This window comes from Neofelis nebulosa, chromosome 2, assembly GCF_028018385.1.
Source record: "Neofelis nebulosa isolate mNeoNeb1 chromosome 2, mNeoNeb1.pri, whole genome shotgun sequence".
NCBI classification, from domain to species: Eukaryota; Metazoa; Chordata; class Mammalia; order Carnivora; family Felidae; genus Neofelis; species Neofelis nebulosa.
The window spans coordinates 34,886,114-34,903,851 of record NC_080783.1 but is presented as its reverse complement, the minus strand read 5'-3'; the positions used below and the strand labels follow the sequence as shown (position 1 = coordinate 34,903,851).

The following is a 17,738-nucleotide window of genomic DNA, read 5'->3' as shown; positions in this document are numbered from 1 at the left end:
TTTTTCATCTCAGTTCTAGAAACAATTGTGCTTTACCTAAGAAACTGATTTGTCTTATCTTAAGGATCTCTAAAATTCATATAATTAATCTCTCTTTACATGTGGCTGTTTTAAAGTTCAGATAGATAAATTTGTATCTCAACAATAACATAAATATACGGCATGTATTTTATGTATTAAGTTCATTCCTGCCTTCATGTTATTTATTTTATGGTGCTGTATGTAACTTTATTTATTGCTTTAGTTTTTTAAACTGCCTTAATAGTGTGTCATATAAATAAAAAGTTCAGACATACATGAATAAAATGGCATGCTTTGAAAAAAATACAATGAAGGACCATTTTAGGGTATAAAATTAGGTAAGATATAAAATTAACTCAGGGGAATCCAGTCAAAAGCCAAATAAAGCTGTATTTTTATACTGTACAAAAGAAAATTTACAGTCTTAATGTAACTAGATACATCTAGGGGAAAATTACACATCTCTCAAGAAACACAATATTTAACATCTTAGATATGTTTCTGCACTGCAGACTGATAATGAATTTTATACATCTTTATTTACAATAACTTAAAATATTTTTTCATCTCTGGCAGATATTTACAAGGTCAACAGTGACTATGTTTCACATTTCAACAATCAACAGCATTAACCAATTCAGTAAGACAGTTAAGATAATGGCTTACATGCACCAATAAATGATTTTAAATGTGCGTTTTTTTTTCTTCAGCTCTAAAAAATGAAAGTTTTCACTAGTCCTAGGTTGAGAGGACATCAGTCAATAGAAATCATATTTTCTTCATGCCTATCCTATTTAAATTTTCACCGGCACGAGTCTCTGAATACTTGGGAAATTTATACCAAGCTGTAGGTTGATGCTGGTTTAAAAAAAAACAAGAAGAGCTGATCTATACATTCCATATCATTTTATGAAGCAAACATGTGGGATATCTCCTGTTTACTTGTCCATTGTGACAGAGACCAGACTATATATTACTAGAATAAAACTCTTGAGAAATTGTAGCTCAGGAGAGCTCAGGAGACAAAATAGTGCGAAAATAATTTTTGCACCATAAAAACGGTTTCTCTTAACCAGTTAAAATGAATGTAAAGTCAGCATAATTTTTAGAATGAGAATCAAAAAGATTCACTGGAAAGCAGTTAAGCTTATTACAAATATTTATTTATCCATTTTTTCATAGACTTTAATAACCTGTATACCCAACGTGGGGCTTGAACTTACAACCTTGAGATCAAGAGTCACATGCTCGACTGAGCCAACCAGGCACCCCACAAATATTTTAAAACAATACATGGAGCATTGAACTTATCTCTCAATTCATTGTGGATGATAAAGCTTAAAAAAAAATCCAAAACCTACATTAGGAATTATTGGAAGGCCAATCTTCTGTTTCCAAGATAGCCTATCAATACGTTACTTTTAAACTACCACCTGATATGAAAAAAAAAACACATATATAGGATCTGTTTGCAACTTAGTTAATATATAATTACATTTTGTGTCCCGCCCCCCCGAAAATCATTACTTAATAGTTTAAATCCATTAGTTCTTATTGGTCCATGCATTTAAAAAATGAGTATTTTAGCTTTTATTAATGATGTTTTCTGCAAAGAAAAAAAAAAAAACACCCAGAGTGATCATGTACATAAATTATGTAAAAACATACCATTTTGGCCAGTATCATACTTACTGGAAATAACTGCCATTACCCATTTTAAAAGATGCATTTCCATAACTCCCCCCTCAATTTTATTTTTAAAAAGCCATCATATCATACAATATACCAATTATAGGAATTTCAATACTGATGAGCAGAATCCTTAATTTAAGGAGACATGAAAATGTGCCATAATGAATAATATTTGGACTTCTTAACTGGTACTTTTGCTGGAAGTGTAAAACGTTGACATAAGAAAGCCTGAAATGGAATCTTGTAGGTACTGTATACCTATGTTGCAGATCAAAGAATCATTTAGTATTTATTTCCCCCAGGGCTAGAGAGTAATCCTTTATGTTAAAGGGGCCTCATTCTTTAACAGTTAGGTACTTTAAAAAAATTATATTTGGTTGATACATTTTCTTTGGTAAATTTTGTAATCAATGAAGAATTTCCTCTGATACAATTAACACTGAGCTGTTGACACATAAATACAGCAAACCAGTTTGATACCAATTCTGCAGTTGGGGATGGATGGTCCAATTAAGTTCCTTTCTCTTTGAAAATAAAAGAATTTCCTTATTGAGCCTACCTCCAGATACACAAAGACTCATATATACTGTAAGCTATACTTAATTCTGATTTTTGTAAAATCTATATTGAGCCTAGTATCATAAAATCAGTCATCTGAATGTGCCTTAATTTGTAAACATTTTCTCAAAATCCAAAGTAAAACATAGAACCTACATTTCTGTACTGTGCTGCCAGTTATTTCACATCAATTTCAGCTTTCGGCTAACTTCTATTCTGAACTGTTTGCTCTCGTGTATATTACTCATGTGACTAATAGTTAAGAGTACAAAAATACTGAAGCAATTGAAGTTACCAAAAGTTTATGATTGTGTGGTCAGGTTTAGAAGGAATGTGTCTATGGAATAGGGAAAGGCTGGGTGATGAGGACTCCTCTAATTCTAATGGCAGGATCACCATACAAATTTCTGGCAATGCCAAAAACCTAATATAATTTAAGTGCACATTGGTTGACTTTATGAATATTATTTCCTATGTATATTCAGTGCCAATATGATATACCCATTAGGTACACAATGCAGGTAATACTAAAATTTATGCCTTATATTATCAACATGACCACCCTGGAAATGGAAAATTGTACCAATCTGGTGACTCATGATTTTATTAGCACTGTTTACAATTTCACACTGCATTCTATCTTATAATCTGGCAAATATTCTAATTTTTGAGAATTTAAGTTTTCAATAATTTCTAGTTGGTTTTCAAATAACTTGTTTCTAGAAAGCACTTTAAAAAAATTAAAGTATTACAAATAAGTGTCTCAACCGACTTAGTGGTTTGAAACATGACAATAATCATTCAACTTGAAAGGTAAAAAGTCTTATATTCAGACTGTTTAACATAGCCATAGTATAGAAAAGTTGCTCTAAAATTCTTACAGATTTTTTGACCACTGGCATGACCTATTAAACATTTTTAACCTGAAAAACAAATACATAACTGAAATACTGATTTAAAAAAAACCAAAAACTTAGTTTGTAATCCAAGATTAGAAATGGAGAGCTCTTCCTTGCCAGTGTTTATATAAATAGCACACTACCCCCTAAAGACAGATACTAGTTTTTTAAATTTATAAATGAACATGCAGAGAATTAAATGAGACAACTGATTGTTATTAACTAAAGTATTCAAAAATGGACCCATACAAACCTCACAAAGTGAGGTAGCAGAAACACCCCACTTCATTAAAATATTCACAAAAATAGTGCAAACAAAAAAATCTGAAAAGTTATTCTCAGTATTCCAGTGTCTAATAAATAGTTTAATTTAAAGCTACTAAGTGGAATTTGAGAATATACATTGGAAATATTGAGCTTATATAGCTGAGACTACTGCATTTAAGACATTTTATATGGTATATACATTTTAAATGACATTATGGTCACCATTCCATTATGGAATCATAAACTTCACACTATAAACCTTTTTCAATTATGTAAGGAAATATTGCTTGTATCTATTCTAAAGCACATGTAAGGTTCTATTTTCTCAACATTAGAAATTAATGGAATGAAATTTATTTAATCTTTTCTTTGCAATACTCCATTGTGCAATACAATTAATTTGCCACCTAGGTGACTGTGAAAGCTGGCTGGCTGATTCAAAAGTTATTTTAAAATAGCTAGAAACACTGATCAAAGCCATTTCTTTGGGTTTATTTTTGCATTTAAATAAATCCCCAGAAATATAATCAACTATAAAATGGCAGCATACAACTGGCATGGAGCAGAAAATAGTAAGGCATAAATTAGAATTAAAAAAATGTATCTATCCTTACATCTGTGGTATAGATACCTACATTTCCAACACTTCCCATCTAGGTTTATTACTCTGCATATTTTCTGGATTTCATACTTTTCTTAATGTGCTATATTCACTAACTACTAGACCAGAAATATAAAGAAACTGCAAAAATGGAGACAGTTACATACCATGTTTACCATAGTAGGAGTACAGGGAGGCAGTGGGTATTAATATGCATTTGATGGGAGACAGGAGTTATATTCTGGCTCTGCTTCTTAGTTATGTGAACTTAATCATGTCACAACCGTTTTGAGTCTCAGTTTCCTGAGGATGATATTTGGGGAGCTGGGCTACTAGCTAGATATTTCTAGGGTCTCGTCTAGCACAAAAATTCTGACTATAATAAACAGGCACAGAAGAGTAACTGGGAGCATAAGAGTGGTGGTAGGGGTCAGTACTTCAAACTATAACCATTTTCCCCCTTCCAGCTTCTCTAACCTGACACAGATGGCATCAATCAGATTGTTTTATTATAGAAAACAAGTATTTTCTCTGTAATGAGCTTTTCCATAGAGAGAAGGACTTTTTCTTATGAAAGGTAAGAAGTATAAAACAACAGGCTGTTAAATAATAAAGTATGCATATTGCTGGTATATATTTGTAACAGCTGTTGTATATCTGAAAACTATTTTGAATTAAATGCCAATAAATAATGTAAATGAATATAAAAAATCTCTTAGAAAATTTGACTTATGGTTTATTAAAACTCATTCCATTTTAGTTATATCTTGCACAGGAAATCTGTTCTAAGACCCTGAATGCACAGTTTGAACTAAATGAAATGTTTCTTCATTAAAGCCAAATCACATAACTTAAAAGAATGGAAAAAATGTTACAGGGTCATGAAACATTAATGGGTATATATACATACAAAATACGCATGTATATACATACAGATAAATGAATTCTTAGAAGTTGAAAGTTTTTCAAAACCAACTTTTCAAGTATAAGATTTTTAACAAAATAAAAGCGAGATTTATATGTATTACAGCTTTTGCTGTAATTTGGTATTGTTTTGTGTGTGTGTGTGTGCGCGTGCACATGCGCTTTAACTAAACCATGCTAGATTTAGATGCCAACATATGTACAACTTGTTGAAATCAAAACAACCCATCAGCCTCCTAAATCAACCGCTGATGGCCAAGATCTTACCCCTTGGTAAGAACAATGCTCTTTTCCTTTCATACCTGAAACTTTGCTTTCCTCAGTATGTTACAGATCTTTACACCTCATTTTTTTTGGCTGCTTTCAAACTCACTTATCTGACATCCCTTAAATTAAAAGAGGGACATCTAAAATATGTCTTTGTGATACACACACACACACACACACACACACACACTCACTCACTCATACACACATCAATACATTTCTATTTATAAACTTTTAACTTTATCCCAGACTTTGGCAATGTTGTAGTAGTAGTATTGGTTGTGTTAGTTCAGTTCAGGTTCTAGGTTTCCATTTTCATATGAGCTGAAAAATGTTACAGACCACCAAATTCAAACAAGCATCTCATCGTTCTTATAAAGATTCTAACAAAGTCCCCTATAAAACAAAACAAACCCTCTTAAAATAAGAAGAGGAGAGGGGAGATTTTCAGATGTGGAAAAAAACAAGAGGCATTTTTCCGATTATTTTATCAAAATCTACTGTAATTTTAATTGGTAGAAATAAAAATTTAAACTTTGTTAAATACTTGCTTTCTATAAATTCAGTATATTTTTCTTTCACAATAAAATAAAAATGTCTAAATGTATAAAGCACTAATAGCTCTGATGTATTTTGTGGAAGGATAATGTATATCAGTTCAAGTCACAATACACTGATTTTTAAAAAGCCAATATATTCTCTTCTTTTTCAATCAAGCATTAGAGCCTGAGACCGAAAAGAACTTATACTGAAATCTTACCCAACCAAATCAGAACTAAAAAAAAATTTTTTTTTACTAATAATGTTTTTTGTAGCCTCTTAGCACAATTAACAAAATGATACTTACATACATTCAACATCTAGCTTACTGGCATGATTTCCAAGTTTTATAAAAATGAGAAACTTTTGCAGATATATGATCAGAAGGTACACAAATTGCATTACACTAAACACAAAGGCAGTGTGGTCCTTGTCGGAGAAATCAAGTCAGTACCCCCTGGTAGAAATGTTCTATAAAAATGTGTCACGTTGAAGCATCAGTGTTTTCAGCCAATTATCTGTCCCTGATGTATTTCCTTAAAGTATATGATCTATCAGGACTTCAGGTTTCTTAATCCAAAATATCTGACTGAATTTAGGTACATCTAGAAAGCAGCTGAAAGGGCTTCTCCAATAGTCTGACATCACAGAAAGCAAGTTGAGAAATCCCTCTCTTTACCTGAAGACGTACTTGTTCTACTTCAGTCATCATCAGCTCACAAAGGAAAAGAAAAAAACCTATCAAAACTTCCCCTCGCACACACAGTCCCACACGAGCTAAACAAAAACCACCCCCTCCCCCTCCCCCAACAAACCCCAGCACCAAAGTGTCAATCATTCCTGGGAAATAGAACATGCCCCTTGGATTCTCTGATTTCTTAGTTGTTCAAACTTTAAGGACAGAAATGACCTATGTCCTTGTGGGGAGGAGGGAAGACATGTTAATAATGACTATAGAGCCATTGAGAAAGTGCATTATCAATTAAACAAACAATTTTGAGCCCTGCCCTCCAAAGGAGGGGGCCCTAACTTGATTTAAATGCCTCAGTAACTGAACATTGTGTCCTGGAGATAAAGGAGATGGGGGGAAAAAGAGCCACCCACATTTTAATGAAAAAGTGCAGCAGTCTACCACCTTTCCCCATGCTTCTCAAGAAAATGATTGCACAGACTCAGAGAAGTCCAAAGTCATAGCAGAATCTCTGAGGCACTCCTGGTTAAAAGAGAAAAAAATATGATCCAGTAATCTCCACAGTTCTATAAATTATGAGAACAAACCCGTTTTGTTTTTTTAAACAAAAGCCAAAGAATCAATTCATAGGGATCATATACACCATTTCCTCTAACGTATCCTCAGTCTCACAGTGCTGAAATGGGACCGATCAGCCTACGATGGATTGCACATCACCCACAGAGAAAGGAAGGTATGGAAGATGCATACATTTTATACTGCTTCACAAACACATTTACAAGGAATAAGGTGAAGAGAAGATATAGGAAGAAGGAAAAAAGAAAACCTTATTGCTGTTTCCATACAAAATACAGTATGAAGATACCTAAACTAAATCAAATCTGATTACGATGACCAATTTTTTCACAATGTGGGATGAAGTGTCTTCATGTACAATGAAATGTTCAGTTTAAAAGGTAAGCAAAAAGATGAGGGAGGATGTCAGAACTACACCTGGGATATTAGCTGCATATTGAAACTTGGGGATCGAGACTGCTTGGTTAAGGGAGCTCCTGGGCTAAGGAGCTCTTTACCTTCTCCAGCTTGACCTAGCCGGTCTTCCTGTAGACTGATAGTTGAGTATCGATTAACATTGTTAGCTGCTAGATTAGTAACTCCCTCAGTGCCAACCCCAATGCTGGTACTTGCTTGACTGCCATTTACATAGTCAAATGATTTACTTGAGGAAGCACTGGCTGTCCGGATTAGACTTAAACTATTGGCTTTTGGCACCACCTGGCCAGCAGGCAGGCTCAGGTGTTTCTTCATCGGTGTCAGCTCGATTGAATCTACACTAAGATCAGTTGGTTGCTGTACATACTGCCTGCGAATGACTGAATCTCGAGGGCTCTCACTGGATTTGATGACAGAAGCTGTTTCTTTATCCTTAGCTGAACGCCCAGCTGCTACTTTCCTTAAGCTTCCCCTCTGAGAAGAGGAGGATGGTTTGGTCCCAAATGGCTGACTGCTGAGGGAGGCCCCTGATGAAAAGCCTTCATCTGCATCATTTAGGTTTACCGACTCTTCTCCTCCATTTACACCCTCAGCACCTAAAAAACAAATCAGACAGACTCAGCAATAGCTAAGTTAAAAAAGAAGGAATTGTGAATAAAAACTCAACTGACCTTATCTCTTGGGTAATGTTTGCTATAGGTTGGCAATGACCCTGTTATCAAATCAACACTTACCCTAAATAATTTAGGGGAAGAAATCTTAATCTGCACAGAATTCTAATATGCTATCCATTGTGTTTATTCAGTTTGAATTAGTCCAGCTTTTGTAAGACTATCCACAAACAAACTTAGTATCTCAGTATTTAGGCATATAAAACAACTTCAGGTGAAATACATTTTGTTACTAATCTTTATAATACACCCTTGTCAATTTGAGGTGATGATATCTATCTGGTTTAAAAAAATCAAAAGGTTTTCCTCATATCTTCCTTAACCCACCATAAAACAGACCATTCAAGAGTCACCCTTCTAATTTCAGTCACCCAGAATAATGTCAAACTCATTATTCCTACAGGCAAACCCTTTTTAAAAAGGGCAGTAAGATTTTACATTTACTCAACAGCTAAGTGCTTCTACATGGATTTAAAGCTTTTAACATGGAACTAGTAGATTTTCTAACTCTAAAAAACTGTATATTGTTTCCAGTAACATCGTAATTATATTTTGTCTTATGGGCATATCTACTCACTGGTTTCCATATTTTCTTGACAAATTAATGTGAAGGAAATATTTGATTATCAGTAACTAGCAGAGATAGCTATAAGGATTTTTACTTTCTATAGTATGTACATCTGTAATAATTTAGATTTTTAGTCTTGAGATGTATTATTGTTATAATCATAAGATAATGTGTGTCCCATTATGTTTCGTGCAGAAACTGCAGTTAACAAAAGAATCCTTACCTTGGGATTTTGTTAGAAGGGAAGAAGCATATCTAATGTATTTAATTTGGGTTTTCCAGAAAGCCCAATTCTCTTACTGAAAGTATGATTAACAATCTCTTAACGGATAGCAGTTTGCTACATCATTACATATGTTTGCCAGACTGCAAGAAAGGTTTAATCTGAATCCACATATAGATATAAATATTACAGTTAAGGTATTAGGAAAAAATTCTAAACAAATATTACTTTGAGATATAGGTTATCTAAGTAAAATACACATAAAATATTTAAACACAATCTTTATTTAACATAGTACCTGGAAAAATAAAAAATAGTTTCTTAAATATATTTTCTTATATGGATTAGTTATTTCCTTCCTTCAAAAGAAGAACAAAATAGACTATCCTTAAAGCAGAAGGCATGTTGTTATTATATCCAGCAGTTTAATAATTAACCATCATGCAAAGCCATATGAAAATGCAGCTGACACCACTACTCTCAACCCCTTCTTCAAAAGGGTATATAACGTACCTCAAAATGAAACTTTATATTATATTCACATGGTATCATCTTAACAATTTACTTACAGTTAGTATAAAGAAATCCAAAATACCCAAGAAAAGGTATTTACTGGTTCACAATTGATATCAGTAACATAAAACTGTAGTGAACAAAAATGTATCATCAGATATATATCTATTTATACTGAGGAAAGGAGACTGAGAGACTTAGTGGTAGCATCTAAATTTTGCCTCATGCAGATCTGATGCCCAAGCAATATGGCCATAAAAGAGATGATGATAACATAAAAGCCAGCATGCAAGAGAATCTACAGATATTGCATATACCAAGAAATGCTGTTCCAATACAATTGAATACTAATATACTTTAATTATAGGCATTGTCCTCAGTTTAGTAAGAATTTTAAATCCAACTTTAATTTTTTATTAATGTTTACTTGTTTTTGAGAGAGCTAGAGCACAAGAAGGGCAGGGGCAGAGAGAGGGGGGCAGAGAGAGGGGGACAGAGGATCCAAAGTGGGCTGTGCACGGACAGCAGAGAGCTCAATGTGGGAATGGAACTCACAAACTGTGAGATCATGACCTAAGCCAAAGTTGGATGCTGAACCGACTAAGCCACCCAGGCGCCCCTAAATCCAACTTTAAAAGTTACAAATAAAATGTTACTTGACAATCAGGGTAAGGGAAGGCGATGGGTTTATAGTCTCCCTTCAAATACATAACAAATATAATTTTAATTGTAAAATGATTTAAAACCATCATACTAGAAAATTCTTTTAAAAGGCCAAATATTGATGTTAATACAAAAGCTCCAGCAGACTTCAGAATTACCAACACTTTACATAGGTTTTAGTAATTTCCTTCCTTCTATTTAAAAAACCTCAAGGAATAAAAAGGCAGTTATGTCTCACAACTTTTTTTCCTTTCTATTTTTTTCCCTGGATGATGATATAACTCTACTCATGATCTGCAGGGGAAGATAACCAAAAAGGATCTTTAATGAAATTTTCCATTCATGTCTGCCTTTTCTTATAAATTTAGCTCCTTCCGAAATTGATGTAAAGATATAATTAATCTAGATTAAAAGGCAAAATAATTTTTGAGAAATTTCAAACACATTGAAGGAACTTATTCCTCTTTCCTTGTGGCAATACCCCACTCTCACAAACTGAAATTTTACCAGTGATAGTAAATATTAAAAGAGGCCATTTTAAAAGAACTACTATTTCGGTTCCTTTTTCAAAGTATATGACTTTTCATGAACTGGAAGAAATGTTCCAACCTAATCCCACACTCTCTAGAATTTCATCAAGCATTAATTAACATAGTACTACATTTAGCACAAATAATCAACATTCTAAGAATGGTAGTATATATATCAAGTGGCTCATTTAGTCATCAGGAATGTTGAGAAACAGGCTGTTGTTCAATTTAGGCCTACTATGGGTTCAACATCAATTCATATACTTATTTTTATGCCTTTTTGACTATCTCAGGGATAACAAAGAGATACAGAGAAACTGAAAAGGGAAGGCTGCATCTTTCACAGGATCTCTGTGAAACAGCACCAACTTTTTGGGGTCCTTAGATCATGCACATGCAACACTGTTAAATGAAGTCAGGTCAATGTGGGCAAATGGGCAAGGGAACAGAGGACAGATTTAAATTCTTACTGAGCATGCTCAAACGCTAATGCACCAAAGAGCAAGAGACTTCCCTAAGGTGGAAGGTAACTGCTCCATATATGTTTGGTCTTAAGTAAAAATATATAACTTATTTTAAAACTATTTGCTATATTTTATTAATTAGTGTTAAGGTTCCAGAGTAGCAATACATTAAATAATGAAAAACTTAGGCTACAGTTCCCTCTTTCACAAAGCCAACTCCTATGAGCATCACATGACGGCAAATAAATAGTTTCCTATTGGAGAAAAGTGTTCTTTTACAGATGGTGGTGGTGGTGGTGGTGGTGGAGGTGGTGGTGGTGGTGGTGGTGGGTGGTGATGGTGGTGGTGGTGGTGGTGATTTGGGGGTAAAAATAAATTCTCATTTTGAGATACCGACATTGTGGAAACGATCTACCAGGATACCTGAACTCTAAATAACACATTTCAATTCTGTTTGGAAGCTATGTAAGACAACCATCAATATTTACAATAAATGATAAAATGCAGTGTCCACCAGGATAGCACATTTATAGAGGAAAGAGGCCAGTAGTTTACTAGTTAGACCCAGGTGACTTGACCCACAGACTGTAAAAAGTGATCAATACTGGTTTACTCTGTCAAAGAGATAAGAAATTCTTGTTAACTGACCAACCTGGACTTAGAGATAAATCGGCCAGCTCCACTTTAGTCCAATTTCCCAAAGATAATGTATGAATGTTTTAAAACTCTCTTCATATATTAAGGAATAAATTATTATATATAAGAAATCAATTCATATTGTCATGTCCATTGGGTGCATTTTTCCTTTCCCAATGTTAGAATAAACATGCTCAGTAATAAAAAAATCCCAAGCATTTTGGAGATAGGCCTCTGCCTTGTTAGTAGCCATGCCAAGCTGTTCTTTGATTACACAGAATGCAGATTCCAGGCCAGCACAAATGGTAACTAAAGATTGTACCTGACCTGGTGCTAGGCATATGGGGAGGTGTGCTTTGCAAGGAGGAGCTAATACACCCTGGGATAGTGGAAACACACACTAGAATGGAAAGATGTTCTGCTTGGGGATAGAGAGCCAGGATCCTTCTCCAGCAACTGCCTCACTGACTTCTGCCTCCTCATCTCTGTCCTACCCTCTGTTGTGGCTGCTGCTGAGTTGGGCTCCGGTGAGCCGTGCTCAGGGGTCCTGCGCACCAGCACCTCCCCCTCTTGCACACGTTTGATCCCTAGGTCAGTGGAGCCGTGTTGGACCGGGGAGCCAGGAATACTCGAGTCAGCCTCGTTTGAGAAGTCAAAGCCATCTGGGATTCAACATATAAAATTTTAGTGCTTTTGTGCTGTTCTATTCTTTTCTGAGCATTTTGCCCCAGGCAGATAAGAGAATGTATATATGGATATGATAAAAACAAAAACGCTATTTATATAGTTACATGTGTGTGCACAGCATGCACACACATAAGGAGGCAGATGAACAATATGAGGTTTGCAAATGAATAGGACAGGAAAATAGGGATCATTAAAATGGCAATTAATATCTCTTAGGCAAGACAGCTGGACCATTTAAGTACCATATGCCTATGAAATACTGCTGGATTCAGCACTTACAAAACAAGGAAAAGCAAAGATAAAAATCTAAAATACAATAACCAACTCTCTATAGATAGCTTGTATTTCACCATTGGTTTGGTCAGTTACACAATTTTCTCCCACAATGCTCATACATGCACCTTTTTTCCCATTATAACAGGTTTAAAGAAACTTCTTTCCAATTGTTATTACTAGTTCAAAAATAAGACAAAAATTAACTTGATCTTATTTTCTGTTTTAATGTTCATAGTGCAGTCTAATAACATCTTTCTACATTATAAAAAATATATATCTATATCAAAATAAATTCAGGCACTTAAACTGCATTTCCAGCACTATATTAAAAAACAAAACAATTTTACTTTAATTATATACAGTACTATAATATCATGTGTTAACCTAGTCTATAAAAACAGTGATAAATTTGCTAGAATCCATGAATGGGCTACAGGAATTTTGTACTCACCTTCTCTTCTCCATCTATGACGACGGATTGAAGCTGTTGTAATCGCAGTCCGAGAAATCCTCGGCACTGTTGGAGTGACTTCCACTTTAAGTACTTTCTGGCCTTCTTGTGAAGAATCAGGAGCATCAAATGGTAATGAGTTTTTCATGGCATTGGCAACCTAAAATGATAATATAAAGCCTATGTATATTTACACTCAATATATAATTTATGGTTATTTTTTACTTCATGTTTCCATAATTTTATTATGTTTCCATAATTTTTTAAAATTTATTTTATTTAGGGGTGCCTGGGTGGCTCAGTCGGTTGAGTGTCCAACTTTGACTCAGGTCATGATCTCGCAGTTCGTGAGTTCGAGCCCCACATCGGACTCTGTGCTGACAGCTCAGAGCCTGGAGCCTGCTTCAGATTCTGTGTCCCCTTCTCTCTCCGCCCCACCACTGCTTGTGCTCTGTCTCTCTCTGTCTTTCAAAAATTAATAAAATTTATTTTATTTAAAAAATGTTTTTAAGTAGGCTCCATGCCCAGCGTGGAGCTCAATGCAGGGCTTGAACTGAATAACCCTGAGATTAAGACATTAGCTGAGATCTAGAGTTGGAAACTTAACCAACTGAGCCACACAGGCACCCCTCTATAATTTTTTGAGTATGTATTTAAAACTGGTACTATAAAATATAAAAGTACAATATGTCAAAAGAGTTTGTACCTCCATTGTTCTGTATTGTTTTAGGGAAGCTTTTAAAATGAGAATTTATTTTTAAAAATGTGAGTCATACACTCCACAGATTCCTTAAAGTTGTTCACTTGCAAAGAGAAAAGGCGTTCCAAAGAAAGAAAATTGTTTAACATTTGAACCCTGATAAAGAAAATTTAGAGTAGGTTTTTGATTATTCAGATGATAAATAACATGAAAAATTTAATCTCTGATAAAAAAAATTAGCCTTTTCTCCACTCTGTTTCCATAAGGAGAAATTTTGCCTAAACATGGCTGGCATTTTGTTTCACCACTGTGTGTGTGTGAGAGTGTGTGTGTGTGTGTGTGTGTGTGTGTGTGTGTGTGAGAGAGAGAGAGAGAGAGAGAGAGACAGAGAGACAGAGAGAGAGAGGGAGAGGGACAAAGGAGCGAAAGCAAGTGCAAGCAAGAGGAGGGGCAGAGAGAGAGGAGACAGAGAATGACAGCACGGAGCCTGACACACGAGGCTTGAACCCACGAACCACTGTAACATCATGCCCTGAGCCAAAATCAAGAGTCAGGTGATTAACCAAATGAGCCCCCAGGCTGCCCCAACTGGTGCATGTTTCTTAACTGGGAAGTACTAATTTAGCAAAGATCTTGAGCTAGAGAATTGTTTTTCTCCCTTCCTCTATACTTGGAAAGGACAAGTAAAATGCAGTCTCCTGGACAAGTGTGCCAGTTCTGCCAATTCAAACTTCTCCAGGAGGCTATTCCAATATCCAGACTGAGGGGTGGGGAGTTAAGTCTTTAAATTTAGCTTTTATCAGGAATAAAGATGAGGCTTGTTTCTCTGCCAACTATTTTACCTATCATCTGGCTCTAAATTTTAATAGAGAAAAGGAGTGCTGTTTGTTGGGTCCCTCAAAGGTCCCCCACAACAAAGGATTGCTCTAAGATTAGAGATTACTAATCTCTTTACTTATATTGCCTTGGAAATGCCACCTCTACTTAATTTATAAGACTGCTACAAGGAGAAAAGTATGAATTTAAAGAGTATCACAAATGCAGGGTATTATTATTATGAAGTGATTATTTTATCTTCTTATCCATTTATTTTAATGTGACCCTTAGGGTAAAATTAGGCATGTTGACCTGAGAGAAAAAAAAGAAATTCAAATAGTAAATAATTATAAATGCTACCTCAATAAATTTATATTTGTATTAAGATATTAAAAAATGGTACAAAGAAAACAGCTTTAGAAATTGTGCTCTTGGGGCACCTGGGTGGCTCAGTTGGTTAAGCGTCCGACTTCGGTTTAGGTCATGATCTGTGAGTCAATCCCCGCGTCAGGCTCTGTGCTGACAGCTCAGAGCCTGGAGCCTGTTTCAGATTCTGTGTCTCCCTCTCTCTCTGACCCTACCCCGCTCGTGCTCTGTCTCTCTTGCTCTCAAAAATAAATAAAACATAAAAAAAATTTTTTAATTGTGCTCTTAAAGTGTTACGAGTAAAAAACCACAAATAATACTTTAAAAAAATTTTTTTTAACATTTATTTTATTTTTGAGAGACAGAGAGAGAGCATGAGCATGGGAGAAGCAGAGAGAGAGGAAGATACAGAATCCCAAGCAGGCTTCAGGCCCTGAGCTGTTAGCACAGACGCAGGGCTCAAACTCATGAACCACAAGACGATGACCTGAGCCAAAGTCAGACGCTTAACTGACTGAGCCACCAAGGCGCCTCCACAAGTAATATTCTTAAAATACCATCATAATACTACAAAAAGCCCAGAAAACACAGAAATTTGCAAAGAAAAGCCATCCACAGTTGAATCACCTGATGACCATTAGATCTGTATGTTGCCTCTGTCCTGTCTAGATTTAAAAAATAGTTGTACACTGCTTGACTGACCACTTACACAAGCTAGTATTTTCTTTAGCATAAATCTTTGAATATAAAATTTTTTTTTCAGGGGCGCCTGGGTGGCGCAGTCGGTTAAGCGTCTGACTTCAGCCAGGTCACGATCTCGCGGTCCGTGAGTTCGAGCCCCGCATCAGGCTCTGGGCTGATGGCTCAGAGCCTGGAGCCTGTTTCCGATTCTGTGTCTCCCTCTCTCTCTGCCCCTCCCCCGTTCATGCTATGTCTCTCTCTGTCCCAAAAATAAATAAAAAACGTTGAAAAAAAATATTTTTTTTTTTTCAGTGTTTATTTTTGAGAGAGGGGAAACAGCACGAGCAGGGGAGGGGCAGAGAGAGAGGGAGACAGAAAATCCCAAGCAGGCTCTGTGCTATCAGTGCAAAGCCCGATGCTGGGCTCGAACCTATGAAATGTGAGATCAAGACCTGAGCCAAAGTCGGATGCTCAACCGACTGAGCCACCCAGGTGCCCCTTGCATATATAAAAACTTAATCATACTCTGCTGTGAAACATCTTTTTTAATTAAGAATTTTTTAAGTTTATTTAATTTGAAAGAGAGAGCAAGCATGCACACACATGTACATGTACAAGCAGGGAGTGGCAGAGAGACAGAGAACCCCAAGCAGCCTCCGCATTTTCAGCACAGAGTCCAAAGCAGGGCTTGATCTCACAACCATGAGATCATGACCTGAGCCGAAATCAAGAATCAGATGCTTATTAACCGACTGAGCCACCCAGGTGTCCCAAAACATTTATTGTTTTGATTCCTCTGGGATTAAAAATAACACTAATGTTTGGATATTATACATTTTATAATACATTAAAAAAATTCAAAGTAGTTCTGGGATGTTTTGCTAGATATGAGGTAGTGGGTTAAAGAAAACACACATGACTGAACTACTTCTATAAAGGGAGGTTCGGAATTGCGTTATACTGCTACTGGTAAAGGAAAGAATGCCTTCCTTACTCCACTACTACATGTTCGCATTTGCTTTTTGATCGACCATTTACCTTTTGGAAATATATTTATTTTGTGGGAGAGTATGAAATCTTTTTATAGAGAACAAAATACTAATTGGCTTTCTTGTCATGCTTGTTGAGAATCTTTTTCTCAGTTTGTACAATACATATTAACTTTGTTTTTAAAAAACTGGTGGTTTAGAATTTAGATGCTTATGTGGTCAAAAACTAAAACAAAACCCAACCTATTTTGAGTGACTTGTCCCATCTCTTAAGCTTAGAAAATCCTTCCAATTCTAGAAATTTTAGTATTTCTAACCTTTTCCTCTTTCTTTTCTTAAAGGATTTCAAAACATTTGATTCTTAATTTATCTGAACTTTATTTTGATATGTGGTAGAAGAGGATCCAAATAAATTTTGTTTTCTCTCCAAAAGTTAACCAAATGTTACAGAATAAACCTTTTCCCCTCTATGATTTAGATTGCCTCATATCTTATATAGTGAATATCTTTATTCACTAGTGCCCCTTTCAGGCATAGGTATGTTTAATAAAAAGTAAATATAATAACTTACCAATAGTGGTTGAGAAAAAAGTTCTAGCTGAGCTCTATAAATGATGTCATCAAGGACTTCTTGGCCAAGGTCCCACTGCCCATTATACCTGTGGAGAAGCAGATTGTTTACTATCTTTAGCAAATATCTCTAATCTTCAACAACATTTTTATTGTTCCAAGTCCTATTATTGTGGTTCTAAAACAAGTTTTCACATTAACATTTGTATCATCTCATTTCCAAACTGTCTTACTTTTGGTTACAAGTACAAAATGAAGATTTTTGAAATCCAATGTTTATCTACTAATGTTTAAAATAGTTTACAGATGTCTTTTCACATAATTGGCTTTTATCGTGTGTTGATATTTAGGGTAATCTACTGAAATGCATTTATGAAAACTTAGGTTATGAACTATGTAGATAGACATAGTTTTCCAGAAAGAAAGACTGACCTACTTCCAGACTCTAATTTAATGACTAGTTATATTTTGGCTATTTAAA

At 35.2% G+C, this 17,738-nt stretch overlaps 1 protein-coding gene across 9 annotated transcripts in view; it reads right to left on the bottom strand.

Annotated features, from left to right (window-relative positions):
* Positions 1–391: 391 nt before the first annotated feature.
* Positions 392–17,738, bottom strand: part of HYCC2 (hyccin PI4KA lipid kinase complex subunit 2) — a 91,887-nt gene continuing 74,540 nt past the window's right edge. For 8 of the 9 annotated variants that reach the window (XM_058709595.1, XM_058709620.1, XM_058709575.1 and 5 more), the window contains 4 exons: positions 17,259–17,346; positions 13,136–13,295; positions 12,216–12,383; positions 392–8,049 (listed from right to left, as the gene is read on the bottom strand). In XM_058709595.1, the coding sequence (XP_058565578.1) occupies positions 7,448–8,049; positions 12,216–12,383; positions 13,136–13,295; positions 17,259–17,346 (1,018 nt within the window). In that variant the 3' untranslated portion in view covers positions 392–7,447. The remainder of the gene's footprint in view (positions 8,050–12,215; positions 12,384–13,135; positions 13,296–17,258; positions 17,347–17,738) is intronic. The other variant, XM_058709631.1, reaches the window with a different exon arrangement.